Below are 14,591 nucleotides of genomic sequence, written 5' to 3'. Positions count from 1 at the left end.
CAAAATCCTTTTTTGACAAAGTTGACTCTAAAATTTCTTCATTTATTTGGCAAAATAAAAACCCGAGACTGGGTAAAATACATCTACAGAAAGCTAAGAGAGATGGAGGTTTGGCATTACCTAACTTTAGATTCTATTATTGGGCAATTAATATTTGACACATGAAATTTTGGTTACTTGATCAAGATACACTATCCATTCCTAAATGGGTAGTATTGGAATTACAATCTGCTCAAGGTTATGCACTTGGCTCCATTTTAGGTTCTTCTCTTCCTTTTGATTTGAAACGCCACAAACAGGTTTGTAACCCGATAGTTAAATATACCTTACGTATTTGGTTTCAATTCCGAAAATTTTTCAATCTTAATCAATATGGGCTTGCGATTCCTATTTTAGGCAACATATTCTTTCCCCCCTCTTCCACGGACCGTGCTTTTCAAATTTGGAAGACTAATGGTATTTCACGGTTTTTGGATTTATTTTTAGATGGTTCCCTTATATCTTCTGAACAATTATCTAATAAATATAACTTACCAAGAATACATTTTTTTAGTTATCTCCAAGTTAGAAATTTCCTAAGTACTATACTCTCTTCCTTTCCAACGTTACCTCCTACATATATTTTAGATACTATAATTAACCTTAATCCATGTCAGAAAGGTGTAACGGCTATTATTTATAATACTATTATGAAACTTGGGAAAGCTTCATTTGATAAGATTAGGTCAGATTGGGAAAAGGAATTGGGCTTTATTATTTTGGTGGATGACTGGGTGCATATTTTACAACTAGTCAATACTTCCTCTATCTGTTCTAAACATTCCCTAATTCAATTTAAAGTTGTCCATAGAGCACATATGTCCAAAGATAAATTAGCTTGTTTTTATTCTCATATTAATCCTCTTTGTGACAGATGTCATGGGGAGATAGCCTGCTTAACTCATATGTTTTGGTCCTGTCCTACTCTGGAAACTTCTAGGAAAGACATTTTTAATATTATTTCAAAGGTATTGAATATAGATATCTCTCCCCACCCTATTACTGCTATCTTTGGATTACCTAAAATTTCCAGTAATCTTTCTCCTTCAGCCCGTAGAATGATTGCATTTCTTACTTTAATGGCGAAAAGATGTATTTTACAACATTGGAAGGAGACTAATGTTCCAACTACGTTCTTTTGGTTTTCCCAGACGATACTATGTTTAAATTTGGAGAAAATCAGAAGTAATCTTTATGATCCTTCAGCTAAATTTGAATAGACCTGGAGATCTTTTATTCAACATTTTCATTTAATGTAATTTTTTTTCTCTCTCTGTCCATATTTACATTCCCTTCTTGCTTTTTAACTGTTTTTAATGGAGGTCGGGTTTGAGGACGTGATTGTTTTAAGTTGTTTAACTCTACTTGATTCCTAGTTAGCCCATTGCTTTGCTTTGCTTTTTAGATTAGTTGCATGGTGGGTTTTTTTTGGGTTTTTTTTTCTTTTCCTTATTGATATGTATGAAAATTAGTATATTATTATATTACCTTGTTATTTTATATCTAAACTGCACTGCTTGTACTAATTTTATTTTGGGTATTAATATCTTTTGTAAAGTTATATTGCAACAGTGTATTAGTGCCTATATGGTTTACCTTTTGTGTACTAATTCAATAAAAAGATTTAAAAAGAAAAAGAAAAACTTCCTTCCAATATTTTTCAAGACATGGACAAATCTAAAACATATGAATTAATGAAGCTTCTCCATTATTGCATCTGTCACAGTAGGGAGATATATCCGAATAAAAATGAGATAGCTTATCCTTAGTCATATGGACTCTAGGTACCACCTCAAATTGTATGAAGGAGTGGCGAGCACATAGCGATGATGTATTAACCAGTTTAAAAATTTCATTCCAAGTTTCCTCAGATATTGATGTCTGTAAGTCTTGTTCCCAGAGATTCTTAATTTTATCTAAAGGAACATTCCTCGTCTCCAGTAACATACCATAAATATTAGATATTAAACCATGATAAAAAGGTGTCAAATTAAAAATTACATCTAGTAAATTCTTATCTGAGCTTATAGGAAATGTACATAATTGAGATCTTAGAAAGTCTCTAATTTGCAGATATCTAAAAAAGTGGGTTTTGGGTAGGCTATATTTAGCTGACAATTGCTCAAATGAAAAAATATTTCCTCCAACAAACAGATCCCAAAAACATTTAATACCCAACCTGTCCCATTCTTTAAAAACTAAATCAGTCATGGAGGGTTTAAAAAAAAAATTAGAATAAATGGGACTAGAAAGGGAAAATCTCAATAAACCAAAATGTTTTCTAAATTGTATCCAGATCCTCAGAGTATGTTTAACTATTAAATTATCAGTTAGTTTACTTACAAATAAAGGAAGTGTGGATCCAAGAAGAGAAATGATATTAAATTTATTAACAGAATTAGCTTCTAAAGAAACCCATACCGGACAGTCTGCACAATTAATATAATATATCCCAAATGTAAGCTATTGTATATTAACTGCCCAGTAATAAAACCTAAAATTAGGTAAGGCTAAACCTCCAGACTTTTTAGGTTTTTGAAGATGAACTTTACTTAAATGAAGATGTTTATTTTTCCATATATAGGAGGACCATCTGAGAATCTCCTTTCTGTTCCCCTAACTAATGAATCCTCTATCACCACAGCTTACCTCTTCGCCCACCTTCCCTTCTGAGTTACAGAGACCTGACTGCTGTGACTTTCCACTGTGGTCATTCCCCCAACAGTATCCAAAGTGGTATACCTGTTGTTGAGAGGGCTGGCCACAGGGTTACTCCGCACTGACTGTTTAACCACTTTCCCTCTCCTGACTGCCACCCAATTTCCTGTGTCCTACCTCTCTATATGTCCTGTCCATCACCCTTCAGTCTTCCGAATGATCTGGAGTTCATCTTGTTCCAGCTGCAACTCCTTAACATGGTTTGTTATAAGCTGCAGCTAGATGCATTTCTTGCAGGAGTATTCTTCAGGGACACTGGAGGTCTCCCTGCCATCCCACATCCCACAAGAGGGGCATTCCACTACTCTGTCTGGCATCTCTACTGTTCTAACTGAGGAAATATAAAGAAGCAAGAACAATAAACTGTGATGGTGGTGGTGGGGGTGGGGGTGGAGGAATCTCTACCTACAGCCTTTTTTTGCCATCTCTTACTCAAGTTTCTCCACGTTGAAGCCTCTAAGAGCTACATCTTCAAATCCCCACTCTAACTCTGTCCACTCCAATGATGACCACTCTCTGCTTGCCCCTGCCTTACTTTAATTTGTTCTTGCCAATGAATCCCAAATGCTGACGAGGCACTGCTCAAAGTTCCAAACTGCTGCAACTCACTGCCTTTTCTACTCAATCGGCAAACCTGAGTGAATTATGTCTTCTCAGGTTCCCATTCTCTGATTGGGTACTGCTCAAAGCTATATATACTGTATCACCTCTCATTGCCTGTAGTTGCCAGGAGCTGTTCTCATGTTATAGAAGACAACAGCTGGAGCATCCTTTATTTTATTTTTTATTTAAAGATACAGCATGGTGATAGGCCAATTACACCCATGTGATCAATTAATTCACCCATACAAACCACATGTCTTAGAACATGTGGGGAGAACAAACTAATTTCTTACAGTGGCAGGAATTGAACCTGGGTCACAAGTGCTTTAATAGCTTTTTGCTGACCACTATACCACCATGCCCCCCCAGTAAAGAGATTACTTTTATTGGTCATATGTACATCAAAATATACAGTGAAATGTGTAATTTGCATCAACGACCACAGCATTAAGCTGCGCTGGGGGCAGCACGCAAGTGTCACCAGGCTTCCGGCACCAACAAAGCATGCCCACTACTCACTAACCCTCACTGGACCTCTTTGGAGCAAGGGAGGAAACACAAGTGGCCGTAGCGAGAATGTAGCTCCATACAGACAGTGATGGAAATTGAACTTCAGTCTTGTGATTGTTGGCACTATAATGCGTTATACTAACAGCTACACCACTGTGCTGTCAGTAGCTCTAATGATTCCTCTAACAAAGCTGTGCAATACAGATCTATGGGCCATTGGGATTTATCAGTTTTCAGGCAACAAAGAAATGCAACTAGAGCGCTTAATTTCTTTGATTTCCTCATTTACATTGGACTCCTTTTGCTCCAGTCTGAGAAGACTTTTCTCTGAAGACCGCACCAAGTAATTATTTAATTCCTTTGCTATTTCTTTCATCCCCATCATAAATTCTCCTGGCTCTGTCCACAAGGGACACACGTTTGCTCTCATTATTCCCTTCTCTTCCACATACCTACAGAAGTTCTTCCAGAGAGATTTCTCTCTCTCAGTAGCCCACTTCCAGATTCTACTTACACTCTATCAAGTTCTCTTTATTCAACTTAAACCTCCAATCCTCAGGCAACATTTCCCAAATTTAATACCTGCCTTTAATTCCTCTTGTAAGCGATGGATAGACCATCAAACAGCTAAATATTTATCACAAATTATTTATTCACTGGTTGTTGCCTGTCCACTGCCTACCCTTTAATGCAGCCTCTCAGACTAAGCTGGCTTTCATATCTTCACCGTTTCATGTGTTCAGCTTCAGAGAATCCCGTCCCCATCTTTTCTCACCCCTCCTCGTGAGGGCAATCCAATTTCCTCCCAGCCTGTTCAGTGCTGCTCACCTCTCCAAGGGCCTGCCTTGTCCTGTCCAACAGGCCTGACTCAAACCCTACCCACCCAGAGTGCCACAGCCAAGCCTTATTCCTCACAGCGCCCAGACACTGAATTTCTCAAATCAATTCCCACAGCAGCCATGCTACGCACAAATATTCCCCTTTACAGAGCCGATTTAATAGCAGGCTGAAATCAAGGGGTTTGGTGGGTTTATATACCAAGAAACAGACACCAAGGAAAGATTCATTTGTTTGGGTTTAACTGAGTGGGTTCAGGGGTTTACTAATGGAACAACAGATATCTAGGAGTGAGTTACAAGCTGGGATCTAATTGAGGAACTTGGGGGAGTGAGTTACAGGCTAGAATCAAACTGATGGCTTGGGTGGTGGGGTTATAGGAAGTCCCCACCTGCTTCAAAAAGGCAAGAATTATACCAGTGCCCAAGAATAGTGTGAGCTGCCTTAATGACTATCGCTCAGTAGCACTCACATCTACAGTGATGAAATGCTTTGACAGCTTGGTCACGGCTAGAAAGAGTTCCTGTCTCAGCAAGGTCCTGGACCCACTGCAATTTGCCAATCGCCACAATAGGCCTACAGCAGACGCAGACATCCCACCTCTCCCGGAAGTTCTGGGGGTCTCCTGCAAATGAATAGTGGCTCCCTGATGCCCACAAATTTTATACAAGGTCCCGGAAATTGATTTTTTGAGAGCGAGCGTGAGAGAACGCACGAGAGAGCGAGCGCAAGAGCAAGAAGCAAGCGCGAGAGAGCGAGCACGAGTGAGAGCGAGAGCGACAAGAGAGCACATGCGTGTGAGAGCGAGAAAGCAAGCGCAAATGAGAGCGACCATGAGTGAGAGAGCGCGCACACTCGATAGAGAGAGAGCGAGAGCAAGAGAGTTCCAAAAAAAGTCAGAGTGGCAGAGTGTTCCAAAAAGAGAAAATAGAAAACGTACGTCACCCCAGACTACACTAAAGTGTACCCCTGCCTATTAAGGGGTCAAAATAATGACAGTGTTGCTCACTGCACTGTTTGCAACAGTGACTTTTCTATTGCCCATGGTGGGTTAAGACTGTAAAAGACATGTTGAGGTGAGTTTAACAAGTGTCATTCATTCATTAGCATAGCTAACATTATTTAAACTAGCTGGCCAGCTGCTAAGGAGCTACTCAATTGCAGACATCCCACCTCTCCTGGAAGTCTCGCGCAAATTGATGATGCCTCCTCCCTGAAATGAGTTTTTGCAGGGTGGGATGTCTGCAGGCGTAATTTCAATGGCTGTTCATACAGCCTTAGATCATCTGGACAATACAAACACCTATATCAGGATGTTGTTCCTTGACTCAGAGTTTAACACTATCATTGGGTATTTATTTTTCTTTCTGTATTATCATGCATTGCTTTGCACTGCTACTGCTAAGTTAACAAATTTCATGGCACATACTGGTGATAATAAACCTGATTCTAATATATAGAACAAATACGTAGCAATGATAGTGACTGGAGTTTAAATGAGGGGTTCAGAAGGTTGCTTCACCACTGTCCTTGAACAGAAAAGGCAACAGAAAGTGGTGGATACAACCCAGTCCATCACAGGAAAAGCCCTCCCCACCATTGAGCACATCTACACAGAACGCTGCCACAAGAAAGCAGCGTCCATCATTAAGTACTCCCATCACCCAGGCCATGCTCTCTTCTTATTGCTACTGTCAGGTGGGGGTACAGGAGCCTGAGGTCCCACAACACCGGAATCAGGAACAGTTACTACCCTTCAACCGTCAGGCTCCTGAACTATTGAGGGTAACTTCATTCACCACAACACTGAACTGATTCCACAACCTACAGACTCAGTTTCAAGGAGTCTATAACTCATGTTCTCAGTATTATTTGTTTACATGTTTACACAGTTTGCCTACATTTGCACATTAGTTATTTGTCAGTCTCTTTGCGTATAGTTTTTCACTGATTCTATAAAATTTCTTTGTATTTACTGCCAATGCCTGCAAGAAAATGAATCTCAAGATAGTATATGGTGACATGTATGTACTTTGATAATAAATTTACTTCGTATGTACAGACTGCTAGGTATCTGGGAAGTAGAATATCAAATTTGTAGTAATGTTACTGACTGGAATTTAATTGAGTGGTTCAGAAGTTTAATTTATAAACTTGAGAAATTCTGCATATGCTGAAAACCCAAAGTAACACACAAAATGCTGGAGGAACTCAGGATGTCAGGCAGCATCTATGGAAATGAATAAACAGTCGATATTTCGGGCTGAGACCCTCCATCAGGACAGGAAGAGAAGGGGAAAGACTTTTTTTGGGAATGGGTCACTGACTGGAATCCATTCCAGGGCTCCAGGAGGTTGACATACAGATAACAGCTAGCTGGGATAAAGGGGCAGCTGGATACAGATGTGAGGGAGGGGGTTTACAGTGTCGTCACATACAACAATTGCTGGGAGCTATATTTGGAAGCTGAGCCGGCTGCCGGAGGCTGTGGGTCAGAATTATTGTTAGGTAGATGCTTGCCAGAGGCCTTGACTTGGCCAAACCTTGTGTAAGTCACCAAATATGGTGCAGCAAATGCTGAATTATTGAACAGTAGGCAGGGCGCATTACTGCAAAACACTACTGCTTAATGAAATGCTTCTCCACAGTCGGTGGATTAACATCGAGCCAGCACAACTTGGAAGTGGGACTAATAGTTCCACTAGAACAATCCATGAACACAGGAGCAGAGGGGGGCAACTCAACCTCAAGCCTGCACCTTCACTCAATTACATCATGGCGAGTCTCCAGCTCATTTAAAGATTTCTTTTAAAGATTAGCTTTATTTGGCAAATATACCTCGAAACATTCAGTAAGGTGCGTTACTTGCAGTCTGAGGATGTGCTGGAGACAGCCCCCAAAGTGTCTGGTGCCAACACAGCATGTCCACAACTTACCAACCTGTACATCTGAACTGTGGGAGGGAATCGGAGCACCCAGAGGAAACCCATGTGGTCACAGGGAAAACATCAAACTCCTTGCAGATAGCGGCAGGAATTGAACTCCTATCTACCAATCGCCGGTGCTGCTATAATGTTATGCTGACTACACTACCACAATCATCCTCTGTCCCCTCACACAACCAACCTCACTTCAATAGTTCTGACTGGTCTCCATTTTATTTCTGGATTGAGGGTGGAGTGGAGGGTGGGGGAGATTTGCCAACTCCCACAGTGTGAGGAACATCCTTTTCCATATTTCAGGGTTCATTGGACACTGGGCAGAGCTGTATGAAGAAGGCTGGAAGCGCAATCGCGGGATAGCATGGTTACAAGGTATTGAATGATCTTGGTAAGAGCACTCTTCAAACTTCCACCCATCTTCTGAATTTAACCCCTTGGGCTCCAAGTCACTCTGCCTTTCATCATTGCCCTGCCATTCCCATTCTCACTGACTCCTGACCATTCCTAGTGTACCCTTACTCTCGTCTTCATTGCTTCCAGTATCCATGCTTCCCAGAACCGCCGCGCCTTGCCATCGGTGGGGGAATGGGCAAAGGCAGGCCCTACACCGACTGTCCAGGGCCCACATCAAACCTGAGTCACCGAGCCCTTCCTTCAGTCAGGAGACAGGAGCTTTACTCTTACTGTGGACAAACTGATGCTGTCAATGGACTGCTGAGGGATACGCTACGCTGCTGCCTAACCTGCTGATCTGCGAGCACCCAAGCTGTAGGAGAGCTTCTCGTCAGTCTGTCCCAGACCACTCCCTGTCCAGGTATCAGGCTATCCGGTGATCTCCAAAGTGAGTCCGGCAGCCCAAGGTGTGGGTCAGTAGCACGAATATATAGCAGTACATTCATTAGTGATCAGAGATATAAGCAGGAGGTCAATGGACTTGGTTAAAGGGATATAAATCATAGGAGGAAACAGCACAGTAAAGCAGCAGTTAAACCATCACTTTACAGCACAAACTATAAGCTCAGGGTTCAGTTCCCGTCTCTTTCTGTAAAAAATCTGTACATTATCACCAGTGGGTTTCCTCTAGAGGCTCTGATTTCCTCCTATTTCCCAAAGATGTACCAGTTAGGATCAAGTAAGCTGTGAGTGCCACTTGCAGACTGCCCCAGCACATCCTCATTGATTTGATTTGATGCAAATGACCATTTCACTCTACATTTTGATGTACATGACAAATAAAATTAAGCTTTCTCTAGTTTAGCACTGGAGAGAGGTGCTACCACCATCCTGAAAGAGAACAGTGAGGAATCCGAAACTATTAGATTAACTTGGGAGAATGCTTCTGTCAGAAGTTAAAACTTTAATGGGCCTGAAACACAAGGCAAAACAAAAAATCCTTTGCAGGAGAACCATTTAAATCGGGCGTAGGTAGAGAAGCAAGGGAGGAAGATTCTAAATTATTCCTCAAGGTTGTCTGTTTCCATAGTGATGGAGATAGTGCTTTCGGACTCCCAATGAGCCTCTACTCACCTGCCAAGCTACAAAAAAGTGCTGGCAGACAGTGAGAGTGGGATCTGGAAATGCCCTGTTTGAAGTGTCTCACGATACACAGCCCAAGAGTGAGGCCCAGAGTGTAGAATGTGGGGCCACAGAGTAGGCCCTTGTGCAAAGCCTTCAGCCCATAACCTCAGGGTGCATACATTAAGACCAAAATCAGACAGCACCGGGATCAAACTCTCAGGTCAAGGCCACATAAAAGCTCACGCGACATGGTCTACATGAAGTACCTATGACCAGCGCCGCATCAAGTCAGTTTGCAAGAATACAAAGAAGTTGTTTATGGCTACAGACCTACAGTAAGCTTGTTCTTTACACTGAGGGACAAACCTTTACAACTGATAACAACCAGGGTGAACAAGAAATAGGGTTGCACCTTTAGACCTATGGGGAAAGGCTGGGATACTTCTCACTGACTTCAGCTGAGAGGAGTTTTGGAAACATCTTGGGACCAGTTTTGTTATCTGGAGTAAATCTAGTTTCACCCAGTACAAAACCTTGGGTACTGAGTGACTCTCGCTCCCATGACATACAGTGAAAAGGGTTTATTTTCCATGCAATCCACAGATAATTCCATACACAAATACACTGAGGTAGTACAAGGGAAAACAATAGCAATGCAGTGCTATGAAACAGAGAAAGGCACACAAATAAAGGTGCAAGAGCCACGATGCGAGAGATTGAGAGATCAGGAGAACATCTTAATTGTAAGAGTGCCATTCAAAAATCTTACAACCAGAGGTAGCAGCCTCTTGAGCATGAGGTTAGGGAGAGTTATGGAAGGAGACAAGTATTGTCAGTATGATAGTCACACACACTGAGCAGTAGAAGTTATCAGGGTGAGGATGTTGTACCTCACCTGCCTGGGGAATTCAGTGCCCCTCCTCCCAATGGCCAGAGTCCACAGTTTTGTCACTATGAATTGAACCTTTTAGATGAGCTTTTACACTTCGGTCATTCAGAGTTTCAGGGGAGTGGGTGGGGGTGGGCAAATTAGGTAGGGAGAGGGTCACAGGCTAGTCCACAGCTTCTCATCAACTGCAGGCTGGGTTAGAGAGAGACAGACCACAAAAAGTGGGCTGATTAGCGTGGGTGCCTAATGATCAGGGAAGCCATGTTTACTGAACAGGAACCTATCAACTGACAAGATAGGGTAATGTCAAACATCAGGCTTGCTCCACACTGAGTAGGATCAGAAACTTCAAACAACACTCTCCTTCCGCTAACCTGATATCTACTAATCCAAAAAGCTCCCCGATTTTCCAGCGACACACCCTTCCCTTTCCCCTCCTCCCTTTCCCGTTAACATACAACACAGCACAGGCCCTTTGGCCCAGAATGCTGTTCCAACACTTTAACCTACACCAAGATCAATCTAACCCTTCCCTCCCACACAGCCCTCCATTTTTTGTCATCTATGTGCCCAAGTCTCTTAAATGCCCCTAATGTCTCTGCCTCTACCACCACCCCGAGAGCACGTTCCACACAACCACCACTCTCTGTGTAAAAAAAAACACTACCTCTGACATACTCCCCCACCCCCATACTTTCCTCCAATCACCTTAAAATTATGCCCCCAGACATTGGCCATTTCTGCCTTGGGAAAAAGTCTCCGGCTGTTCGCTCTGTCTGTGCCTCTTATCATCTTGTACACCTCTCTCAAGTCACCTCTCATTCTCCTTCGCTCCAGAGAGAAAAGCCATAGCTTGCTCAACTTTTCCTCATAAACTGTGGTCTATAATCCAGGCAGCATTCTGGTAAATCTCCGCTGCACCCTCTCTAAAGCTTCCACATACTTCCTATAATGAGACACCCAGAACTTCTAACTATCCCCCTCAACTCCCTTTTGTTTTCCACTCAACGGAGCCAACCCCTTTCCCATTCACCCCCACACACAGAATTCCCAACAGAAAGTTAATAATAATTAGGGGTGATGCTAGACCACACACTATAAAAATAGAATTTCCATCAAGATATTTTTTGCTGCAGTTTCTCAGCAGTTCTTGGTTTCACTGGGTTTCTCTACTACCTAATTGCGGCTGTGGGCTGGTTACTCAGATCCCACACCCCAAACGGAACTCACCCTGTTATTTCCTCAGACTGAGCCAGCTTGCTCTGCACACAAGATTGTTAATATTTCCTTACACGGTTCAGAGTCCTACAGCAGCTGTGAGGTCCTGAGGTGGTGAACAACAATGGGGCTGTAAGATCCCTCTCTCACACTGAGCTCCATTTGGTACAGAGCATACTGTTCATTATCACTCTCACTAGGAACAGACACATGTGAGATTGATCTTAGTGTGTGAGACAGCTCATCACTGCAGAGCCTCCTGACAGATCCATCCTCACAGGCTCACCTCTCTCAGGAACTACCCACTTCGTCACAGACCCTCTCACACTGTGACACCCCACCCCTTGTCACAGGCTCACCACCCTCAAGAACTACCCACCTTTCACACTCAACACCAACCCCCTCCCACCCTCCACTGGCATAGCCCCTTCTCACACAGTCTAGTGTCTCACAAAAAAAACCGACAGTGTGTGACAACAGAAAGGGTCTCACTTGCCCCAGCCCTTACACATTGTTATAACACTTATGATGAACGAGGTGGGACAATGTACCTTGAACTTCCACAGGCATTTAAGATTGTCACAAAAGCAAGGCTCGGTCAGCAGAAAACAGATGTGACTCAGGGACGGGAGAACTGGAGTGGGCTGCGAGCACACGGAAACTGCACTGGACCATTCCTGACGCACTACAGAGTTTACAGTCCCGGTATGGAGCAACTGAACTGATGGACAAGAAAGACGGAGAGTCTATACAAAGAGTCTGACTGGATGCCTCACCATCAGCCATCTGGTGTGAGCAGCGACCTGAAACTCAAGCAGACGAGCCACGTGATCACACTGTTACAGAGGCGGAGTATCCACGTAGCTCACCTGCTGCTACCCAGCACAAGGAACCACCTGATGGAAATCATTTTCTCTATCCAGATAAGCACAAGGCCAACAGACTGACCCCATCTAGGACATAGCAGCTCACAGCTTCACTCACCCTGAACACTCATAAGACCATGAGACATAGGAGCAGAGTTAGGTCACTCAGCCCATCGATTCTGCTCCACCATTCTACCATGCCTGAATTATCCAACTCAACCCTATTATTCAGTCTTCTCGCCATAACCTTGACATCCTTACTATTCAACACCTCAGACACGAGGGGGCAGAGTGCTGGGTGGTGACAAGAAGGGGTGGCGTGACGGCAGGGCGTCATGGGGGGAGAGGTGGTGGGAGGGCAGGGTGCCAGGGGGCGGAGAGAGGCAGTGGAAGGACAGGGTACGGGGGGGGGCAGGGGAGAGGCATTGGGAGGACAGGGCGTCGGGGGGGGAGAGGCTGCGGGGGGGCAGGCGCGGAGGGAAGAGGCTGCGGGAGGGCAGGGGCTCAGGGGGCAGAGGCTGCGGGAGGGCAGGGGCTCAGGGGGAGAGGTGCGAACTGTTGGGTTTGTGGAGAGTCTGCAGGGCTTCATTTTAAGTTAAGACAGTTCTTGTTTACACAATGAGGACTGGATAACCACTTTGTGTCTGGATGGCCAGGGTACAGAGCACAATTAGGAAAGATTTGTATATGGTTGTCAGAAGCAGTGGGAAAGTGTTGTGGAAGGCACTGGACTTCTCACTACACAACCTCCACACAGAAATCTGCATTGAGACATAAAATTCAGTGAACAAAGCAACAATTTATACGGCCCTGTACCAACCTGGTACAACCCCACAAACGCAAGTGGGCAACTGGCATTGGACAGACAAACTCCATACGTACTGACACACATGCACACACTCCCACCAATAAAACAACTAGCAATATTCAATCCATTCACACAGTTACAAGGCTGAACAGATTTAAAATCAGTTACTGCAACTCCCTCAAAGGGAGAAAGAGAGATGGGGGGAGAGATGGTGAGGTGGCAGAGTGTTGGGGTGGAGAGACAGCAGGGGGAGAGAAATGTTGAAGGAGCAGGGCAGGGTGCCGGGCACCAGGGGAAGGAGAGATGGTAGGTGGGGGGCAGGGCACTGGTTGGGGGGGAAGAGACGGCAAAGGGGTGAAAGCCACTGCGGGGGCACAAGGACAATGAAGAAGCAGGGTGCCGGGGGTTGGGGAGGAGGGAGATATGATAGGTGGGGTGGGCAAGGGGATGGTGGGAGGAGACATGAAGAGACAGTGGGGGGCCAGGGCACTGGGGGAAGTGGCTGGAGATAGTTGGGGAAATAGTTTGAAGGGGACATAGAATTGTAAGTGGTGCATCACATGGAGAACGGGTTGGGAAAGTATGTACATTCCAGAATATGAGATAAGAGTGAGGTGTGGGGAATGGGGATAGGAGTTAACAGGAGAACAGTCAGTCAAAAAGCGTAAAACAAACACAGGGGAGAAATTGGTTGTAAAAGTGAGAAGCAAAGGGGGGATTCAGGGAAAGGACAAAGTTCTGTGGCGTAAACAGAGACAGTAGGAACAAATCTGGTAACTGGGAAGTTGGAGGAAATGACAGAGGGTAATTGAAGAGGGTAGGTGGGAGATAGTGGGATAACAGATGACAGGGGAGTACCAAGTGATTGACTGGGAAGTGGAAAGGATAGATGGAGAGTGGGGGGGGGGGGGGAATTGAAACAGTTAAATGAAAGAGGAGGCAACGGGGGTAATAGAGGAATGAGAGGCTAACGGGGATTTAAATGGGAGATGGCGGTGATGGGGATTAATGGGATGGGGTGATGGGGGGGTAACGGGGATGGGTTCACGGGAGTGGGGCTGGGGGTGAGGGTAACGGGGAGATAAGGGAGGCGAGAAGGTGGGGGTGACTAGGAGGAGGATCGCGGGGCCCACCAGCGAGGGGATTCTGGGCACCTTACCGGCACCGAGTGTCGCTGCCGCTTCGCCTTCCTGACGTTGCTGATAAAGCGGCGCCCCATCTTCTTCGCGTACCAGACGGACACGAACATCGCTGCCCGCCTCGATGAGCGACCCCCGCGCTCGTTACCGCTTTCACTGTTCAGCCCGGCTGCCCATTGCTGGCGCCGAGGCTGACTCGGAGAGCTGCGGTTTTACCGCCGATGCCTGGCCAGCGGATGATGAACGAGATCCTCTCTGCCCCCCACCAACGACCTGCATCGCACACTCGCACTTTACAGGAGCCCTGCCCCTCCCTCTGTGCCAGGAGACTGCCAGCCCCCCTTAACCTCTCCCCTGCCAGTGCACAGTAACCCCGTCCCTTAACCCCTCCGCCTCTATCACCTCCACTAACTCCCGTTAACGCCTTTAACAAGGATGCGGCCAGAAATCCAGATTTATAGAAAGAGGTTAGGCAGGCAGGCTTGGATTTTATTCCTCAGTGTG

At 44.8% G+C, this 14,591-nt stretch overlaps 1 protein-coding gene across 5 annotated transcripts in view; it reads right to left on the bottom strand.

The window, feature by feature from the left end:
- The window catches only part of LOC134346880 (disks large homolog 4), a 438,117-nt gene that overhangs the window by 91,694 nt on the left and 331,832 nt on the right, over positions 1–14,591 (bottom strand). The window contains exon 1 of one of the 5 annotated variants that reach the window (XM_063048694.1): positions 14,108–14,388. The exons of the other annotated variants lie outside the window; for them this stretch is intronic. Coding sequence (XP_062904764.1) covers positions 14,108–14,197 — 90 coding nt within the window. The 5' untranslated portion in view covers positions 14,198–14,388. Of the gene's footprint in view, positions 1–14,107; positions 14,389–14,591 lie in introns of those variants that run through there. 5 annotated transcript variants of the gene reach the window in all.

This window comes from Mobula hypostoma, chromosome 5 (assembly GCF_963921235.1).
Source record: "Mobula hypostoma chromosome 5, sMobHyp1.1, whole genome shotgun sequence".
NCBI classification, from domain to species: domain Eukaryota; kingdom Metazoa; phylum Chordata; class Chondrichthyes; order Myliobatiformes; family Myliobatidae; genus Mobula; species Mobula hypostoma.
This window is presented reverse-complemented; position numbering and strand designations above follow the sequence as displayed.